Source organism: Corvus moneduloides, chromosome 1 (assembly GCF_009650955.1).
Source record: "Corvus moneduloides isolate bCorMon1 chromosome 1, bCorMon1.pri, whole genome shotgun sequence".
Classification (NCBI taxonomy): domain Eukaryota; kingdom Metazoa; phylum Chordata; class Aves; order Passeriformes; family Corvidae; genus Corvus; species Corvus moneduloides.
Window position 1 is genome coordinate 20785336 of NC_045476.1, and position 21259 is coordinate 20806594.

General features: G+C 36.7%; 1 protein-coding gene across 1 annotated transcript in view; it reads left to right on the plus strand.

Moving 5' to 3' along the window:
• Window positions 1-21259, plus strand: part of PIP4K2A (phosphatidylinositol-5-phosphate 4-kinase type 2 alpha) — a 113489-nt gene that overhangs the window by 61246 nt on the left and 30984 nt on the right. Inside the window, exons 2-4 of the mRNA XM_032101360.1 lie at window positions 1183-1280; window positions 2395-2491; window positions 18871-19023. Coding sequence (XP_031957251.1) covers window positions 1183-1280; window positions 2395-2491; window positions 18871-19023 — 348 coding nt within the window. The remainder of the gene's footprint in view (window positions 1-1182; window positions 1281-2394; window positions 2492-18870; window positions 19024-21259) is intronic.

Consider the following 21259-nt stretch of genomic DNA (forward strand, 5'->3'; position numbering starts at 1 on the left):
GTGGATAAGCAGTGCTAGGGAGCAGAGGAGCACACCTCTGTCGCTACATCCAGCCCCAGTGTGCATTTCCATTAACAGAGAGTGGGGCTTCCCTCTAAACCATGTAGAAAACTGCTGAGAAAAAATGTACTCTGTCTGAGCAAAAGGATTTGACTGGGTAAATTGAGATGCATGACCAGGGTGTAGAGTGCCATAAAAACATGGATAAAATGTGTGTCATGGGTATTTTGTGACTGTTGTTGTAATGAGTATCTCATTCCTGGTTTGGAAGGACCATTGCAAGCTTAAGAATTCTCTGTCTTATATTTATCATGTTTTAGTTAAACTTAAGTAAAGTAAGGGTAGATTAATACATGCAATACTAAAAACGTGCCAACAAACTAGGTCATGGTAAAGTTGTCTACATTTTATAATAGCAGTGTGGTCAGAAGTAAATTAGAAATGTAAGTGGAAAAATCCTAATCTGGAGAATACTGACCATGTTCATTTCAAAGCTAGAAAGAGGAGGTGGTCCACATAAATGTAAGAAAATAAGGAAAACCTTAGGACTTGCATGCACATCTATTTCTAAGCAAAAATGTACCTATTTAAATGGTTTGGCCAACTTGAACAATCAAAGAAATGCCTGAATACTGTGACTTATGAAAACTCGTCTGAGTTTTGCAGTAGTGTAAGCAACAAACCTCTGCTTATTGAGCTGAAAGTATGTGCATTCATGTGGATGTGAAATTTCACTTTGTTTTCTATAAACAGTTCAAGATGCAGGTGTGTAAGATTACTTCATAAGTTGCAGGGGTAAACAGTCATTGGAAATAAAGAAGGTGAATCATCTTTGGAAAGCACAGCTTGACTGACAAAACAAGAACAATGTGTTGGTATAGGAGACCATTTTGCTGACATTGTCGTTGACCTTCCATAAAAAATACACTCCAGGTGTGCTTTCAAGCACTTTTTTTATTTCTGAAACAAGTATAAATATGGAATGCTGTTTCTTTTCTTCTGAAGTGTCACTCTTGAGATTAGTATTTGATCTGGAAAGAATAAAACTGCTTTTGCATTCTTTCATTACTTGCATTCACTCCTGGAACATATACACAAGAAATAGTAGACTTTCAGAATTAAGACACATATGTAGCATCTTCGCAGAGACATCAGCAACTAAATATATTCTGTTTTCTCTAGATCAATGAACTGAGCCATGTTCAAATCCCTGTTATGTTGATGCCAGATGATTTCAAAGCCTACTCAAAGATAAAGGTGGACAATCACCTTTTCAACAAGTAAGTACAAGTAACAATTTTGTGTAGAAGTAGATAGTGGCAGTGATATTTTTATGAAGTACTATGAACTCTGTTATTTTTCAGTGCATGGGACTGAGGTTTTGATGATTAAGTTAATCCTGAGATAAACATAACCATCTGTGCTGTTCTAAAAAGCAACAGCAAAGGCTGCTGGGTAGAATTTTTCCTCCATATGGTTTATTATTGCCTTATGAGTATCTTAGATATTGAAGGTGATCCTTTCTTGGTGTGATTATTTATGGCTGATATAAGCATTTATTTGTGAATTTTTAAAAACATAAATTCATGTGCACGTGCCCTTTATTAAGGGTAGTATTTGAATAAGAATGAGAATCTAAAGGATATATCAAATGTGAATAATGTTCAGCTTTTTATTTTCCATCATACAAAATCATACCAATTATATAGAAGCTTCGAAAGTATTAAGGTCATTTAATGTAATATCTATTGTCTCTTAAAAATAAAATGCCCCATGAGCAGTATGTACAGACGTATAAAACTATTAGTATTGGTTTGTGTATAACCTGAATTTTTTTCAAGAATATATGTGGAAAAGAAAAATTCTGCTACTTTGTGTCTTCTGCTCTGTGACAAAGGTCAAAATAACTTTTCTCTTGTACAAGTCTAAAATGAACACTAGGATATTAAAACTAGTTCTGTATTGAACAAGTCAAATTTTCTTGAGGTTTTGGCACTGTTACTACTTTTTGGTGTCACAGATGGTATAGTAATTCTTGTATAATCCAATCTAATATTCCACCTTTGAAGTAAGTTTAGGGCAGTGGGAAAGCATTCTCTTCTGCTTTTGAGTCCATGTTTCAGAATTGTCAAAATACGATTTGTGTTCATTTCATCATTGTTGTAGTTCCTTAGCTACAACATAATGATGTTATAGCAAGCTAATAAACATTCATTAAATATTGTGAAGAAAAACAAAATAACCCAATCTCACTGAAAAAAGGAAAGCATTAGAAGAGATTATAAGAGGATTGTTACCCTCAGCTTTCTATGAACAGCGTTGAGACAAAATTCTCTAGAGTTACTTATTATATATGCACAATAATGAAATTGAATTGGTTTTATCTTCTTTCAGAGAAAACATGCCAAGTCATTTCAAATTTAAGGAATATTGTCCAATGGTTTTCCGCAATCTAAGAGAAAGATTTGGAATTGATGATCAAGACTTTCAGGTAAGTTCTCTTTGAAAAAGACTAAACTGGTGAAATAAATGTTTCTGTTTTACCTCTTGGCCTGCCCAAGCTGTCGTCTGGTTCCTTCTGCCATATTTAGTTCTCTGTGTTTCCCATTAGAGTACCTCCATATAACCCACATTATTGAAGTTGCAGGGTAATATCTCTTGCAATAAGGAGGAAAAATAATGTCTGGACACTACTGACAAGAGATTCTATATTCAGCTGAATCACTTACTTCAGTTGCTTCAGTGGTCTGTCTGTATGAGATGTGGTTTCTGAAATGACCACAGATTTTTTTTTTTGCTTTTTTTTCGCTTTTTTTCCCCCCCTCATGCTCTTTTTGGTTAGAAGAGTGACCTATGGCCTGCCAGCTTCATCCTGCTTCATCATGTCTTATTTTCCCGTTGTTAAGAGGATCTGGAAACAAATTGCTTGTGTAAAGCAGATACTGCAAACCAAGAAATTGCTCTAGATTTGGCAGGGTTGTTCCATGCAGTCAGAGTTTCTTTCTGCCTTTGCAAAAGAAAGTCCTTGAACTCTGCTTCAGCCTCATTTGCCAGTTCTCACTGACAGTTCCCTTTTCCATTAACAGTTCCTAATGCACAGCGTTTCAGTCCCAGAGATAATTTCTTCTGCAGTCACACTGCAAGGTGTCCTGTCCTAAAGAATACTTGCTGTGTAACACAGTACTATTTCTTCTCATGCTCTTTTGGTCTTTTAAACTATTTTGATGTGAGCTGCAGTTGTATTTATAATGTCACTAAGATACATTAAAGAATTTTTAAGAAATGGTTTAAAGTAATTAAACAAATGGTACAAAATGCATTTGTACAGTAACACTCCCATTCTTGCCAATGGAGCAAGCTAAATGTTGCAGCCAAAATCTATATCTGAGTCCTTCAACAATCCTTTTTACCAATTTTCCCCTTTTCTGTATCAAACAACGTGTTAGAAATGTGTAGGTGGGTTAAAATGTGCAGGGACATAGATAGAGATTAGGTTATGGACCTCACCATACAGCCACTGTAACCTTGCTAAGACATTTTGCAAGTCGGGGGAGAAGAGGATTGTTAGTTTATTTTGGTGGAGCTGTCATGATTGTATTCCACAATTTTTTATTATCCTGTTTATGAAGAACTGTTTAAAAGGAAATGCACCAAGACTGAGGCCAGCAGTTTAAACAGGTATATCAAATTACATCCCTGGTTCAGTTCTGCTCATGGACCAAGCAGGATCCTATTGTTTGAGAAGTTACTTGATCCCTTTATATGAAGATTACATTTTTCTTGACAAAGGAAAAGGATGCGTGTCAAAGAAAGAAGACATGTGATTGCTCTTAAAATTGTGATGTCAACTTATGCTTGCTATCTTTAGAACATGGGCTTTTGACATTACTAGACAATGGAAGTTACAGTTCAGTAAATATGTTGGAAGACTTAAGATGCTATAGTGAGTTAAAACTGGCAAACTTGGCATAATCAAAAATGCTGCATTCCACAGCACGGTGAAATGTTTCCATCTGCACTGTTGTTCTGCAACAGAAATTCCTGTTGTAACTGTTACAGTGCTGTTTGGATTTATTAATGATAACAATGATAAAACCGCATTAAAGAACTGTCACTGGATAAACGGTCCATATTTTCAGATTAAAACCAAAAATACTTCTTTGTAGCTATGTGTTGTGGGTTTTTGGTAATGTAACCAATCAACAATCCAAAATAAGAACAAGTAACTACATCCTGGTTTTTGATACAACAAAATTATGTATTAGAAAAAAACATTTATGTCACTTAGTATTTAAAGTGTATTTAGTGAAAAACAGAAGATAGTGAATATTAGTTTTAACCTAAGGGAAGACAATGTTTGCCTTTACTATTGTTTTTCTCCTCAGCCCAAGCAATTTATCACTCTGTATTTTGTTTCTACTGGACTAATCTGATTAAAAAGAAAATAAATTAAGTGCTCAAAGTATTAATGTATTTTTAACTCAGTTTCAAAATTAAATTATTTTTACAGAACTAAACATAAAGAAAATTTGTGTCACCCCATGTGCAAGATAGGGATTATCCCTATTAAAAGTAGGAGTTGCTTTCATTTTAATGTTACAGTCTCTGTGATTTAAAAAGGGAATCTAATTTTGACAAAAGGAGTTTCAGTATATGTACTTATTTTCAGATAATCTTTATCTTCAAGGAAGTTATCCCAATTATTATTGGTTAAAATGATTGTCTTATACTCAGAATCAAACCTGAAATTGAAAAGTTCTTTGCAGTGTAGAAGTGAAGGTAAGCTTATGGAAGAAATATTAAGTTACTTTCTCTGGATAGTTTTTCTTATATAATGGTTTTCAGGAATGGAGTCCTAGTCAATTGTGAACAATGTCATTCCTATTATTGAGCCAGAAAGGATTGGTTAAGATAAATAAACTCAATTACCTTGTTCATTAGTCAGACACATCAGTCACAGTCTCAAAGAACATTCTTTTTAAATGCCTTTGTTTTCAGAGTGTTCTGCTGATATCCTTGATGAGTTGTTCCAGAGGGCAAATAGTCTTTCCTTATGAGTAAACACTAAAAAAACCCAAAAACCTACCTCATGAAAAAAATTGGTAGAGTATGCTCTAAGTAGTCAGCTATACTAATTTGAATTCTTTACATTGTGTTTCTCATTCTGTAGTAGTTTTGTGGACTGCTTAACCCATAGACTTAGTTCGCATGTGGAGTAATTAAAATATGGGACTTGACTTACAGAGACCTCCTTTTCTCTCTGAAGAGAGATTTAAATCTCCAAAGTACATGTTTTTCCTGCAAGTCGTCTTGACTTTACAGTCAAAGGAATTCCTTAAATTGTATATGGTTCATGCCTTACAGGAAGCCATTTCTAGCAATGGCAATTAGAGTTCCTGGGATGAACTCCCTTCCTTCACATGACACAAACCAGCTCCCTTTTTTGAGATGTTTTTGATAATCTGTCCTGCATCTCTCTATCTTTCATAGCTAGTTGGGCATCTCCAAGAGATATTTAGTACTGAACTGGGATTGAAGTTTCATGGAGATACATACATGGCTGCTAATACTGAGTGTGGACTTCCTTGTGATTCATGCTTTATTATGGACAGCAGTGTAGAAAATATAGCATGAAGTTAATGAAACTTTGAGTCTTATTCAAAGATTGCCTGTAGAAACTTGTTATGATAAACTAAGTCTTTAATCTATGTTACGGAATTTTATTCTTATATAAAAAAAACTTCTAAAACTGTTACAGCATCAAATTAAAAACTGGTCTGGCTGTTTTTTCTTAAAAAGGGGAACACAAGTGATGATTAGTCAGTATGAATTAAAATTGCATTTAAATGATGGAAGAACTTTGAAACCATCTTACCCATTTACAAAGACTATAAATTATCAAAGGAAAAGAGACTATTGTTTTGCTTTGTACTGTTGGATGTTACAAGAAAAGTATATATGGATCTCTGATTGAAGATACCTTTTTTAAGTGCCAAAATAATTCCAAGAGCCAGAGCATTAAGTAATGACCAATTTTGCCTTGGTAGGGTAAATTATGTATTTTTGTTAGTGTTTTCTTGTTTAATTGAAAAAATCCGTCTAAAATTCACAGGACAATACTTGAGAGCATTAACTATTTCTAGTAGAAAAGAAAAAAATTTATTAGAAAACACATACTGTAAAGTCCCTCACTACAGCACTAAATTAATTTTAATTTCTGCATTCCCCCTCAGCTTTAGACATTGTAAAAGTTATTCTACAAAAGATTTCTCCCCCCTACCCCCTCCAATTAATGGGATAGCTGTTTTTATTTAGGGTTTCTTTTCAACTCAGTTGACATAATTTTTTTAGCTTAGAAAATCCATGAGTAGAGTTCTATTAGAAGAATTAGAGGATTAGCTTCTGTAAACTGCAAAATTATAAGAGATTAGCAGACAGGCAGCTCACCTAACACCCCCCCAACAATCTGTAGAAAAATAGGATCTACTACTGTTACAAATGCTTCCACTGCTGTTGCTCTGGGAAGGGAAACTTTTTTTACTATGTTCCAACACATCTGTTCTTGCTTAAAGTTATTGCTGAATCCTACATCTGGATTCTGCTAGGCAAAAGAGGAAGACTGGGTTCTTGCCCAATAAAGCACAATTGCTCATACCAGAGGGCACCAATGTCCCAGGGTACCTAATGAGCCTTCTACTGGGGATGAGGGAGAGCACAACTGACTTCCCTTGAAGTTTTAGTACTCAGTGTAATAGGAGACAGGCTCAGACCTGACTTTTCATGTCTGCAGGAGCAGTTTGTAGAGATTCTCTGTACAGTACAAAGAATTCATAAAGAACTTTTAGCAGATGGGTCTGTAAGTTCTTTTTAATTTACTTATGCTTGATATTTCTCTAAGCATTTTTCCATAGAAAATATTGAAATCTAAAATAATAATGACAATTCCTGCTTTTAAGCAATTTCCCTAAAAACAAACCATATGAACTCAGTATCTTTCACTTCTTCTGATAAAGCTGTTAAGGAGACTTTTCAAAATCTCCCAGAGCTCTCTATGCAGAAGGATTTGTAGTCCGGACTCATAACAAGGCATCAGGAAAACAATGCGAATTCTAGGCTTGTTTTTAAGATGTCAGCCTTCAATATAATTTTCTTTTGAGGTATCTAAGCTTCAGATCATCAAAATTCTTACCAATCTCTAAATATTTTTGGCTCATTTTACATGACTTACCCAGTCCTAAAACCATCATCTTGAGAACTTAAAAACTACTTTGCAATCCAAGATGATTCTTCAGACGAACAAATATTAATCAGAGCTCTCAGCTGGTGCTTCTGCACTGAAATTCATGCTTTTATTTCTTGGCCCTTGCTTTGGGAAAGAACAAGCCACCTCTAGCATCAAACTACAGACAGCAAGGTCAGCAACAACTATGTTAGGAGCTGGAGCTTATTCCTGAGACAATCTCTTCAGTTAATTCAATAAAGTGCATTAAAAATCATTGGAGCAACAACTGTCTTGTAAAGAAAATACCAGTGCTAGTAATTTTATTTTAAGCATGGTAAGTCTGTCAGTGCATGAAAAGTTCTTGGGCTTATCTGTTAGATGAGATTCCTGTAGCAGAGTATTCAGTTTGTGGATCCCAAATGGACATTGACACCAAGACATTCAGAACTGCTGCCATCTTGCTTGACATGGATATAGAAAGTGGTGGTAGTAAATTGTTGAACCAGCCGTAGTAACAAAAACTGTGCTGTTTGTAGTCTTTCCAGCACATAAAAAATGACCTTTGCAATCTAAATCCAATGTTCTAATACTTGGTGCCATGTCAGCCCAAATAATAATTTAGAGGTGGTGGAACTTAACCTTAGTACATATGACAACAGAAATTCTAACTTGTGGTTTCTCTCAGTTTTCCCTAGAAAACATTTAATTTGCCTTGCTTTCAGCTGTTCCTTGCCTAAACTGAGTGTCATTCACAACCAGGCATTCAAACTAGAAAACAGTAATTTAGCATGTGCTGGCAACATCAAAAGAACAAACTGATAGGTGCTCCCCAAGTTCTTACAGACACAGCTATTGAAAGGAAGGCATCAAGCCAAGCTTTGCAGGGCTGAAGGGAAAAGACTCCCAGAAAAGGAGCCCTAACTCTTCCCAAAGCAAGTGTATGCCTTAAGCTGACAGCTCCAAATCCATATCTATGGTCTCAATAGGATAACTTGATTTAGGAAAGACCCTCATGTTTTATTCATTAACTCTTATTCAAAAATGTTAAGGAACCCATAACCTTTCTCTTGGAAGGATAGCTCAATGCAAAAAAGAAAAAGTTCTTGTTTTTCCTTTCTCTGTCAAAGTTTTTCACATCTTTCACCATAGCAATCACTCCCTGAATACAGTTTTCTTATAAAAAAAAGGTTCATAGGTGTTTGGGTGTGTACATCCACATCTTGGCAAGATCGTAGGAGAAGCTCTATATTTCTGCTGCGTGCACCACAAGACCAGTGGTATCCTGTTCTCATCTTTTGGCGCTCCCATGATATTCACCATATGCCTTTTGAGAGCCATGCTTATGAGCTGACAGAAAGTCATAATGCAAAATTGTCCATACTTCTGGCAAAGGCAGGGGAAGGTTACTCCTGAATGTGCTTGTAGCATGTTACTGGTAGGTCAGGTATGCTTTGCTCCATGCCAGACTCCTTATACACCTTCCAGTGTCAGAGATCAGTGTTCCCTGGTCATGCTTCCACAACAGTGTTTCCAGATAGGAACCTGCTTAATGGAGAGAATGCACAGTGCCAGAATACAAAATAGACCCAAAGGTCTTCCCTACCTGTCCCTGTATGACAAGCCAGACATCTCTGGGTTTGGTGCTTCTGTTGTTACATTGAAACACCAGTGCTTTGCCTTTCTTCCCTCTACAAGTCACTGACAAAACACTGTCCTGAAAATCATCTCAGAAGTGGGCCGCTTGTTTCAATTTACAGCAAATAACCTTGGAGCATCTATATCAGTTGTATGACACTGTCTCTCTGATGTCCTTTGTAATCAGTAATCCAGATCTAATTTCCATATCCATGATTCCTGAGGTCTTGTAAAAAAGATTAAAAAAGGCTGGGGGGAGCTCCAGGCTTGTCTTGTTGAGAAGCTGTGCCTGGGCCAGAGAGCACCACTGTAACTGCTGCGGCAGAAGAACAGCCAGACCGTGTGTACATCATCCTCCAACAGTGATGAGCCACTGCCAGGCTTTTCCACTGACCTATGATTTCAGTCATCACAGAGCATCATCTGTGCACTTGTTTTTGCCTATTTGTTCATGCAAAGCTTGCCCAGAGGCACTCTTAAATAGTCTGGGATGTGATCTGATTTGTCTTTAGGGTGCGTTGAGCTTGTGAAGCTCATTTTAGTTTTCCACAGCTTTTGGATGAGATCACAGCTCCAGAAACTGTTGTTTGCCTTTGTCCAGACATCATGAAATGGGGAAGATTTAAATCAATGAAAAGCTGTTAAGCCAGTCAGTTTGAAAGATTACTGTTGTTCTAAAGTTCTCTATGCTTTACCACCAGAATTTTCCTATTGCCCTTTTTCTTAGGTAAAGCTCTGACTCAATGACAATTTTTATTAGGCTTCTTTTTAAAATTAGTTACACAGAGTATTTGTATTAGATCCAACACATAGTTCACATGTTCAAAGTTTCTAAAATACAATCTTGTCTGCTAAAGTAGCAGTTAGAAAACAATGACATTTACATTAGGCGTGCGAGAGATTAGAATGAGCTAATTAAATTGACCTTTAAATCTCTCTACCCTCTTGGAGACTGGGGCTAATCCTTGGCCTCCCACTGTGGAGATAAAAATTCGTGCTGTGAACATTTTAAGCAAAGTGGGCAGACGAAGAAGAGCCTCACCAGCAGTTTGAAGAGGGGGGCAATACTTTGCCAGTTACAAATATAGCTTGCAGTTATGGTGTGAGTAGGGGGACAAGTTCTTCCTGTAGTTCAGGGGCTTTGCTCCATGTGTCTTCTTCACAAAAATAGTTTCAACTGGAAAAAATAGCTCCAAACAGCTTAACTTATTACTCTTAGAAACAATCAAAGCCTCTCTGGAAATTAGCTTAGTTTTTTTGATATCTGCTATTGGTATAACTAACATCATGAGTAATGTCATTACTGTTATTTAATTACAGTAAGTTGCTATTTGTATTGACCAATGTGCAACATAACAATAGACTTCCAAATGATAAAGGATTAGGTAGTGTTTTAGCTGGTTTCTAAGGACTCTTGAGGATGGTTCTTACGAAGTATTTGCTTTGATGTTTTGTGTCTTAGATTTTTAAAATTCTAATTATTGCAGAGCTTTGTAATAAAAAACCGCAAAAATTATATAAATAATGGATGATTAAATTACAACAGTCAAAATTTAATTGTCAACGAGCAATTGACATTTCATGTAGTGAAACCTTGAGAGGATGCAAAATCCATTCAAATGTCAAAGTGGAATAAAGACAAAGATTTTGTACAAAATCCACTTTGATCACCGGGCATTCTGAGCCTGTCCAAATGAGATCCTTTTTAATACAGTGAGATGAATACTTATATGGATAAAAAAGGAGTACAGAACTACAGAGATGAGGGCTGTGTTCAGGGAGGTGGTAGCTCTGAGAAGGAACAAGAGGTCAAAGAGGACAAAAGAATTTAACACTGGTGGGACCTTCAGACTAGAAAGAGTAAACTGCACCCTAGGGTAGATAAATTATAAGGCATAAAAATAAGATCAGAAAGAGTACTAACTTCTTTTTGACATCTGTTTGTTTTATACCTGAAGCTAATAAGCATAGTTTTGATGCTAGCAGTCTTTTAAAAAGGAAGGTGGAATTTGGATGTAGAAAAAATAATGAAAAAGTGTGAAAGGAATTTAAGGACAGAGAATGCCATGTGCTTGGGAGTGAAAGGGTCTGACCTGCTGCACTTGAAAAGATTAGAGTTAAGAAGGAAGTAGTATGTGAGTACCTTTGCAGAAAAAGAATACTAGGTACTTCAAGAAAAAAAATAAATATGAGTCACCAGAAATGGAACTAATTAAAATTCAAAATTAGACTCACCTTTTCAGCAACACAAATGGCTGAATACTAGAAAATCTACAGTGGTGAATCTAGGTCTTCTGAAAGTGGAAAAAATCAGAACTGCCTTTCTGGAACATGCCTAATCCAAAAGTAGAGATTGGAGTTCAGTTTAGGAACTGCTGGGTGAAATGAAATAACTTCCAATGGGTAGCAGTTGTGTTGGATTCTAGTTTATGAAATTTTGTTAAAATCTCCAGAAGAAGTTCCTGTAAATGTCAAAGAATTGTGGATCAGGTCCTAAAAGCCCCTGTGGAAAAACCTTTTTTTCTTTCCTAACACATATTGTAGGAAATAAAACTCTGTGCAAATTGCTAAGTTTGGGAAAGAGGAGATAGAGTGGGTCTATAGTGAAATTAAACAACCTTTCAGGTAATTTGCTAAAGAATATGCTGTTATTGGGTGAAATTATGACATGTAATTTAGGTGTGCTGATTAACTTTTTTTTTTAATCAAGAACTCTCTGGGAAATTAAGTACTAGTAAATGGTGTAGCTTTTAGTAATTTATATTTAAAGCTTTTTTTTTTAACTTCTATTATTCTATCAGAAATTAATTCTGTGGCATGGGACAAATTCTTTGTGATTTGCAGCCTCTCAGCACTGAAGGTCAAATTAATATTTCTAGTTGCCTGCTAGTCAGTGCAGTATGGGTGATATTTTTTATATTCATTTATGTAAGGGCACTTAAGCTTCCAGCCAGTGACTTGTCAGAGGTAAATTATTTGGGAAAGAGGGGGATGTATGGAGAAATTTATCTAGTAGAGGTATCTGTGAGCTTGGCATGTTAAATGTGTCTTCAGTTGTATAAGTAATTACACAAGTAATTTAGCGTAGTCTTTAAGTGACCTCATGAAAGTATTCACACTTTAAAAGTACAAAACCTTTTCTTTCTCCTGAGACCAAAAAACCAGCAGGCACAAGATTAAAACTTCACAAAATGAGAAGTGAATCGGGAATTGGCAGAACATGCACACTCGGAGCAGGAGACTTGCAGTGAGTTGCTAAGTGAAGCTGTTAAGTGGAACAGGGTATGCGTGGCTGACAGATGTTTTAATTGTGCCAGAGAACCAAGGCACACTGTGGAAGAGTTGGGGAAGGCTGGGAAAATCTGAAGAGGACAGGGCAGTCTGACCCTTGTTTCTTTGAATTTTGAGGTCGCTAATGCTATTGTATAAGCAGCTGATTTTTATTAACTTAATGGGGTTAGTGCCTCCAACATTGTACAGCTAGACACATGCTCTGCTGGCTCCTGGCATGGCAGGGAAGTGCTGTGTCGTAGCAGAAAGTAATGATACAAAGGTTGTTAGATCATCAAACCTGTGTCTCTTGGAGGGTAAGAGTTGGGCATTTTTTGTCTCCATCTGAAGAATATCCTCTCTCTTCTCGCTTTGTGGCTCATAGATATGTCTGTACTAAGTGAGGAGTGGCTCTTTTCCCATCTGTTCATATTCCACTTAGTCTTCCCCTAATTAAGAAGCAGAGCCAGAGGGAATTCAATCTGGTATTTGCCATGATCTCTCTCTCCATGTCTCTCCTTTCCCCCTCCCTCAACCCCGTTTATATTTTCCTTTTGGAAAAGGGAGATGCTTAAGTTTCATTATTTATTTCCTCCTAGTCCACTAGAGATGCTGCACTTAAGAAGGAGATACTGCTGCCAGGGATCCCAGTGGGTCTCTCTTAACTGAGTTTACTGCTGGACACAAGGAAGCAGAGGAAAAGCCCTACAGTAGTCTCTTTAGTTCAATTAGCTTTGCTTCCAACGAATTTGTGCACAGATGTCTACAGTGCAACTTATCTTTCTTACTTTTTTTACAAATCATCACTGAAATTTATCTGTGTTCTGGCAAAAGCTGTCTGGATCCCAGGAATGTTCTACCATGTATCATCTCAAAAAATGCATTCAACAGTAAGAGAAAAGTCTATACATTGTGTCCAATAGCTGTCTGAACAACAGGATAGTACAATTCAAATAAATGGGTATCTTTAGTCTGTCTAATGAGCACTACTGCATAACTTTCTTATTATTGTCTGCATTAAGATAAACTTCATTGACATAAAAACTTGCACAAGATAACCCCAGAATAAGTTAAACTTTTTTACTTACCTGAATATATCTAAAGCCTAACTTAAAAGTGAAATTTGATACCACATGTGGTGTTTCTGATATTTCTTCCTGGTTATAGGTTTTCTAATGGCTGCGCTTCAAAGCGGCTTGAGTGTGGGACCTTCTTGGCTGTTTTGTGCCTTAATTTACAAAAGAAACATTTTCTAATGAAGAATCTCTTCAATTCCAATATATGTATTATTAACTTGTTAGTGTTTGGCTCCATGAGATGCCTGAACAGTCTGAGTCCAACAGTAAGTTAGCTTCACCTACATCAAAAGGGAAGAATCACAGTGGATTTAAAGAGCTATATAATTTCCTCTTTGAAGCCCCTAAAATCTCCTAGTTTGATCCTTTCAGTGAAGCTGTTTCCTGATCTTACTTGTTAATGATGATTTACCAGTGCAAGCCAATTCTTGTCATCTCTCTACTTAAAGATTCATTTTTGTCATCACCAGGCAACAGTAGATGTATTTTACTGAAGACTGATTTCTATCTATGAACAAATGTAACTAGTATAGTTGAGAGACAGGGTATTTTGCAAGGTACCTGGAAGCTTTACTTTAGAAGGAATTTGAACTTTTCTCTGCTCACAGAAGTGAGAATTAACCATTACAAATAAAATAATCTACATACAAAACTTAGCTGTGTATTTATCAATACAAAGTGGCAATTACCAGTAATTGCACAATATTATATAATTAGATTTATCTTTCTGCTTTTTAAACTGTGCTTATTTAACAAACTTGAGCACGTATCAAAACAAAACACAGAAAACAGTAATATTAAATGTCTTCAATGTTCCACATGCTTTTAAAGCTCGAAGTAACTACATTCTGTATCTGAAAAGTGCATTGTACTGAGAGACTTATCGCAAGAGTGGGGAGTTAGTAAAAATAAAGTATCAAAGAGGTTATTTAATTAGATTTAATTATTTAATTGTTTTTATTTAAACATGTTTAATGTTTAAACATCTGATCTTAATTTATTACTAGAGTCAAAGTATTGTAGAGAGGGCACTTGGGTTATCTGTGCATGTATGGAAAGATGCTGCTTAGCATAAAGTTGGTTGGTTTATTCTGACAAATTAATATGCATGGTAAAATGATAGCTGTGTGCATTCTTAATTAATCTTGATATAGATAACTCATAATACAGTAGCCATCTACTAAAAAATAAATGTATCACTATTTGTAACCCATTAAAACATTAAGAAAAAGTAAAGTGCAGCTACATCATTATCCAGATATATATTATATTCTCTTGTTAGTGACATTTTTGGTATGATAGTTGTATTTGCAAATTGACTTTCATTATAGTTAGCAATCAGGCAGAATAAATTTTCATTAGGGGAAAAAAGCTACTGCTGGAAAAACAGGCATCTGTAAAAAGTCAGTGTCTTTTCAAGGTTTTCTCAAGATGATTTAAAATACGGCTTTATTAATTTCTTCTGGTGGAGAAATATTTCCTAATACTTAATCTAAACCTCCCTTGGTGCAATTTAAGGACATTTCCTCTTGTCCTATTGCTTTTTACCTGGGAAAAGAGACTGAGTCCCACCTGGTTGCAGCCTTCTTTCAGGCAGTTGTAGAAAGCGATATGGTCACCCCTGAGCCTCATTTTCTCCAAGCTAAACCCCCCCAGCTCCCTCAGCTGTTCCTCATCAGACTTCTGCTCCAGACCTTTCACCAGCTCCATTGCCCTTCTTTGGACTCTTTCCAGCACCTCAGTGCTCTTCCTGAATTGAGGGGCCCAGAACTGGACCCAGGATTTGAGGTGTGGCCTCACCAGTGCCAAGTACAGGGGACCGATCACTGCCCTGGTCCTGCTGGCCACACTGTTGCTGATCCAGGCCAGGATGCCATTGGCCTCTTGGCCACCTGGGCACTCGCTGGCTCATGTTCAGCTGCTGTTGACCAGCACCCCCAGGTCCTTTTCCAGCTTGCATCTTTCCATCCACTCTGTCCCCAGCCTGTAGCACTGCAGGGGTTGTTGTGACCCAAGGGCAGGCACAGGCACTTGGCCTTGTTGAACCTCAGAGCTCTGGCCTCTCCCCATCAATCCAGCCTGTCCAGATCCCCGTGCAGAGCCTTCCTGCCCTCCAGCAGATGAACACTCCCACCCAGCTCAGTGTGTCTGCAAACTGACTGAGGGTGCCCTTGATCCCCCCATCTGGATCACTGATGAAGATATTAAACAGAACTGGTCCCAGCACCAAGCCCTGGGGAACAGCACTGGTGACCGGGCACCAGCTGGATGTAACTCCATTCACCAACACCCTCTGGGCCTGGCTTCCTGACAGTTTTATACCCATCCAGCCAAGCCTTGAGCTGGAGATGCTGTGGGAATTGATGTCAGAGGGTTTCCTGAAGTCCAGGTAGGCACATCCACAGCCTTTCACTCATCCACTAAGAAGGTCACCCTGTCTCAGAAGATCAGGTCAGTCAAGCAGGACCTTTCACAAACCTCTGCTGACTGGGCCTCATCCCCTGGTTGTCCTGCACGTGCCATGTGGTGCCACTCAAGAGGATCTGCTCCATGACCTTCCCTGGCACCGAGGTCAGACTGACAGGCCTGTAGTTCCCTGGATCTTCTTGCAGATGGGCATCATGTTTTCTAATGTCCAGTCAACTGGCATCTCTTTCATACCCAGTACAGCCCAGGCCTGTATTTCACTTAAATATGAAAATGTTTTCATGAAGCATATTAAAATACACCTTAAGAGTATTTGAAACTTTGAGTTCAGGTCCTTCACATTTGCCGCCTTCTCCTCCTTCAGATGTTCAGTGGCAGACTAGCCAATACCCTCTTTTGTAGCTTTTTATAGCTAAATAACGTAAATCTCTTGCCAGGTTAATTGCTTTCAAGGTTTATATTATTTGGATTAGAGTTTGAAGACTAAAGTTCTGTGGGAAAAATACATTCAGAAGACTGTGGTTGCTGCTTTATTGCAATAGTTAACCTCAGAATAACATACCCTTTTATGCTGAGAACAATAACAAGTAATTACTTAGTAGCCTTTCTTATTACTAACTGAATTATAGCCTAATAACTTAGCAGTAGTTTAATTCACTACATACACTAATGGTTACCCATGCATTCACTGTTTTAAAAATTAAAAATAATTATTATATTACATTGTATTTCCAATTTGTGATGAAGGCAACTGAATTTATCCTCTTTTTTTGGTTTTTAACTTCTATTATCAGCTCTTCATCTTGAACTATTAAATATAGGCCTGGAAAAGAAACTGAGTTCTGACTGTAGAGCATTAAGAAAGGGTTTCTACCACTAACTCCACAATTCAATTTGAAAATTAATGGAGTACTGGTATCAAGTGTAGCATTAAGAAAATTTAATTGGTTTATGATACTTGTTCCCTTGAATAGACTTCAGTACATAAAAACTTTTCAGTGGTGAAGTGGCGGGAAATTAATTTCAACAGAAAACATCTGAAAACAGGCAAAGAAAACTGCTGTAATACTTAAATTCTCTACTGTCTTCAATATCATGTGAGGTGATGGTGTATCAGGACTTACATCTGTTAAAATGTTTTGCTGTCCAAAAGCCAGTGCAGAGAAGGAACTGCAGTGTCTGCAGTGGTGTCCTTAAAGCTCTGTTCTGATTAGTCTAGGAAAATTGTTGATTTATAAACCTTAGGGAAGCACCCCCATCCTTTCTTTCACTAGTGAATAGAGAGAATAATGGAGAAAGATGTCAGTTTTTATCATAGATGTTAGTAATTATTCTAGTTCATTGTACAAGCCTAGAAATACACAGGAAGAAGAGCAAAAGATTTATTTCTCCTACATGTCATAATTAAGGTTTTCATTCTAATAAGCCCTTGTAGAGCTGTGTGCTTTTAGGTGATTTACTGTTATTCCTGCTACTCCTGAGTATTTCTGCTGAACTCGGTAACCTTGTGGGAAAATGGTTTTATTTCATGTTAAATTGATTTCAGAAAGCACCCCGCAGTTGGGATAAATTTAGCAATGCTTGAAGGCCTGTTGAAATCAATGGATCTCCAAAATACAGAGACATAATTGTATGTGTTCAAGTGTCTTCTTAAACTGGGGGCTATAGTTGCCCAAACTTCTTGGTTGAGGTTATTACTTTATAATAATTACTGACCTTCTGTCGCAGGGGTTGAATCTGCATGTCCAGCTCCTGCTGAAGTCCATAGAGTGTGTGAACAGGTTTAACAATGGTTAAAACTTCCAAATAAAATATAGGTCTTACAAAAATAAAATTGTGTTGGCTTGGTACCTGAGTGTGGTAAATGAAATGTATTGGTAATTACTCTCTCAAAGCATCATTATTCTTCCAGTGTAAATCTGTTTTGTGACTTAGTTCATGGTGCCTTACCACACCACACAAACATTAATTCTGTAACTGTTGGAGCTGAACTTTTGCTGTTTAGGAATCTGCAATGTTTGCATTTATATATAAAATTTTATTTAAATTATCTTTAAAAATAAAATGGCTTTTCACCTAGCAAGGAGAACATTATGCTGTGTGAATGTGGAAAGAGGGGAGGTGTATTTCAGTTTAGCAAGAGCTGTTTGTGCAGCATGGTACAATGAGGGACGATAGGAGGAGCTGGGGTTTTCTGCTGTGAGTAGGGATATACCAGATGGTTACTGCAAGTTTGTTTTATAAACATAGAAGTGTTCCAGTAGTCTATAATTAACTTGTTTAACCTTTTCAGAGTATGTCCATATTTATGGAAATACACGAGGGGTCCAAGAACATGGTTGTTTTCTCATGTGTGTTGCTGCTTATTTTTATTTTTAAGTGCAATTCAAGTAGATAACAATTGGCGTAAGTTCTTACTGGTAAAGAAAGATGTTTCCAGGCAAAAACAAGTTGTTATACTTAGCCTGATTTTTTTGTTTGTTTTTATAAAGATAAAGAAATGTTACCTGAATACTACTTATTCTCTGAAAAAAGCAGAGGGCTTCTCCTGCTTCTGTTCAAGCGCCAGTAATTTTAAACTTCACTCTAAAAATAGTTCCTAATCTCTGGCAGTTTTTCTTCTAAATGCTATACAGTCATTAATTAATTTTCCCCTCTTGAGACAGTATGGAGGTAGGTCTATTTTACAAAAGGAGGTATTGTACAATACTATTTGCTTAACTCTATATATGAAATCACTGGAATAGCTCTGGTGCTAGAACTCAGAAATGTAACTGTGGTCTTGGTTATGTAACAGATCTTGGTTATGTACACTGTTTCAAGAGCAAATCCTCCTAGTTTTAAAGTGAAACTGTAATTATGGATGAATCCTCTATTTATAATTATTGTGGTGTAACGCAGTGTTCCTTCTGGATTTTTAGTTAGTGTATGTTGTATTCCCAAAAGCTGGTAATGCATACGTATCAAAGTCCAGTAAATTCTCATTAAATGTTGAGAATGAGTTTTGAACCACTGATGAGCAATACCTTCCTCCTCAAATATGCTTTTCTTGTCAGAATATTTTTGAAGTGTTTTCTCAAGATAATGTAGTCTGTGAATACATGCTTTGTGGAATTCAGCTTGGTGCTTATGTATTGAAAAATATTTTTAATTAAATGTAAATTGTTTATATTTGCTCTAATTAAAAGTTACATACTTTTGTCTGACGTGATGCTTTTTTTGCTTTAAATCAATTGACAGAATTCATTGACAAGAAGTGCACCCCTTGCCAATGATTCCCAAGCACGCAGTGGTGCCCGCTTTCATACATCTTACGACAAAAGATATATCATCAAAACTATAACAAGTGAAGATGTAGCAGAAATGCACAACATACTGAAGAAGTACCATCAGGTAATATATGAACTCTACCAAGGTGTGGGATGTCGTCTTAAATATTATAATGCCAATCTCTTTTAGTCTTAAAAGTTTTAAATTAATAATTATGGAAAAAGAATCACTTCAGACTTTTTCCTGTTTGCATCAGCAATTTATTGTATGTCTGTAATTCACAAGGATGGACTTTTCTAAATATCTGCACTAGCGTTTCATAAAAAGATATGTCTACATGATAAAGATAACTTGGAGGCTGTGAGGTCCTTTGCCTTACTAAGAAGGTGGTCTTTCTTTTGGCTAGTGGACTCCCAGGCCTGAAGGTACTTTATTCTGGGCTTGCTTGGAGATATCTGTGTACATGTGTATAAATGCTGCAGGTGACCTCTTCTTTCTAATATGGTCAGTGAATGTTGTGTGTTTCACAACAGATTTCAAAGGAATAAAGTTGTATTATATAAGAAATTAAAATTGGATATGATTAATGTAAAATTCCTACTATTAAAAAAATTGGTTTTGATAATGTGAATTTTCATACACAACAGTAAAGTTAAAAATGAACAGTGGAGATCCCTCAAATCAGCCTTGATAGCTGCCATACTGTGCTGGTGTATAGTTTGTCTGGTTGGCACAGAGGAGAGCAGAACCTGGGAATTACAGAAAGCCTTAATAAAATCAGTGCTAGTTTTCTTAGTCCTACATGTTTGAATAAGTTCTAAAGCTGGAGAAGTCAGAAAAGCCTCTAAAAAATCACCTAAAATATGCTACATAATAGGAAGGGGGTTTAGTCCCTCTTTCCATCTTCCTTCTCCTTTCTGTGAGTTGGAATTCCAGGTAAAGACTTAAGGACTTTTGAGGTTGGGCTTTTTTATTGTTGTTTAGGTGGTTTATTTTTTGTTCTGCAATGTTCTTGTTTGTAGTAGGTTCTTTTTAATACATTACTTTTGTAAAACCATTTTTAACTTCTGAAGCGAGAGGCCGAAGCATTCTTTCAGGGTGCTTGGAACTGAAGGTATTGCCACCCATCTTTATAAATCTCCAAGTCAGATCTCTGAAGGCCTTCCAAGTCCAGAGTACCTTGAGAAGCCTTCAAGGAAGTTAGATGTGAACTCTTCTCTCTTCCTGTGGTGTTCTTCTGTTTAAATAACATGTAGGACCATCATATGTTTTTTCTAATGTGAAGAAATATTACTCTCAGAAATATTCTTAAGACATCTTCTAATGACAGTTTTACCAAAGAAATTTTTAAACCATTATCTAATAGTATTTTGGGTTTTTTTTTTAAAGTGAGTTTTCAAACTTATCATTTTAGTTTTGAGCTGAAAGGGTTTGATCTGTGAAGCTGTACAGCAGAATCAAAGTTTTAGTCTGTTTCATGTTTGGCATTAGAAGCTGCTATTAATGATACAGATTTTGAGACTCAATCCAGCTGAAAAGTCGTTTTGCTTTTCAAAACAGTAATCTTTCAAGACTATCAATGAAGACAGTGCTAACATGAATTAACTTAATAATTTGGAATCTTTTGTCATTAATGCTTTCCAACATCAGAGTTCATATTAGGCTAGGTTACAAGGAAAAATGATCTGAAATTTACCTCTACCAGGCACCTAATTTCACTTTATACTGGAAAATCTTTCATGTAAAAAAGCTCTCATTGGTGCCTCCAAGAGATTCATAAAGACACAACTTGTATTTCTTCGTGTCTCGGAACTTGAAAGCACTGTACAAAACTGTAAGTACAGAAGCACTTAAGTACAAAGACAGTTCAATAGCTGGACTTTTTATTGAAATAAATTCATTTCAGTATATTCAGCAATGTACTGAACAAGACCTACATTAAATCCACGAGCTGTAATGACAGCTAACACAGTGTCCTCTGTGTTGCTGCTGGAAATTGAATGCTTGGGATCACTAGATACAGCAGTTTGTCCTCCCATTTCTCTAGATGTTTTTCAGGCGTGTGAAACTTATCTTCACTTGCTTTTCAAAGTCTAGAAAACCCCCATTATCCTGGTGGGAAGGTATTAATAATTCCCTTGACCAAGTTGTCCCACACAGACTGGCCTTAGCCTACCTTTCTGCTAGCAAACAATGCAATGTCAGACACCATCCACTGGCACTTGAGCTCATTAATGGTCCCTACTGTGTTTTTGATTTGGGCCAGTTCACTATCTCCCAAATAATTCTGGGCAAGAACAAAGGCGTTAATTAAGGTGAGTTAATATTTCTACTTAGGAGTTTGAATATAAGCATCCTT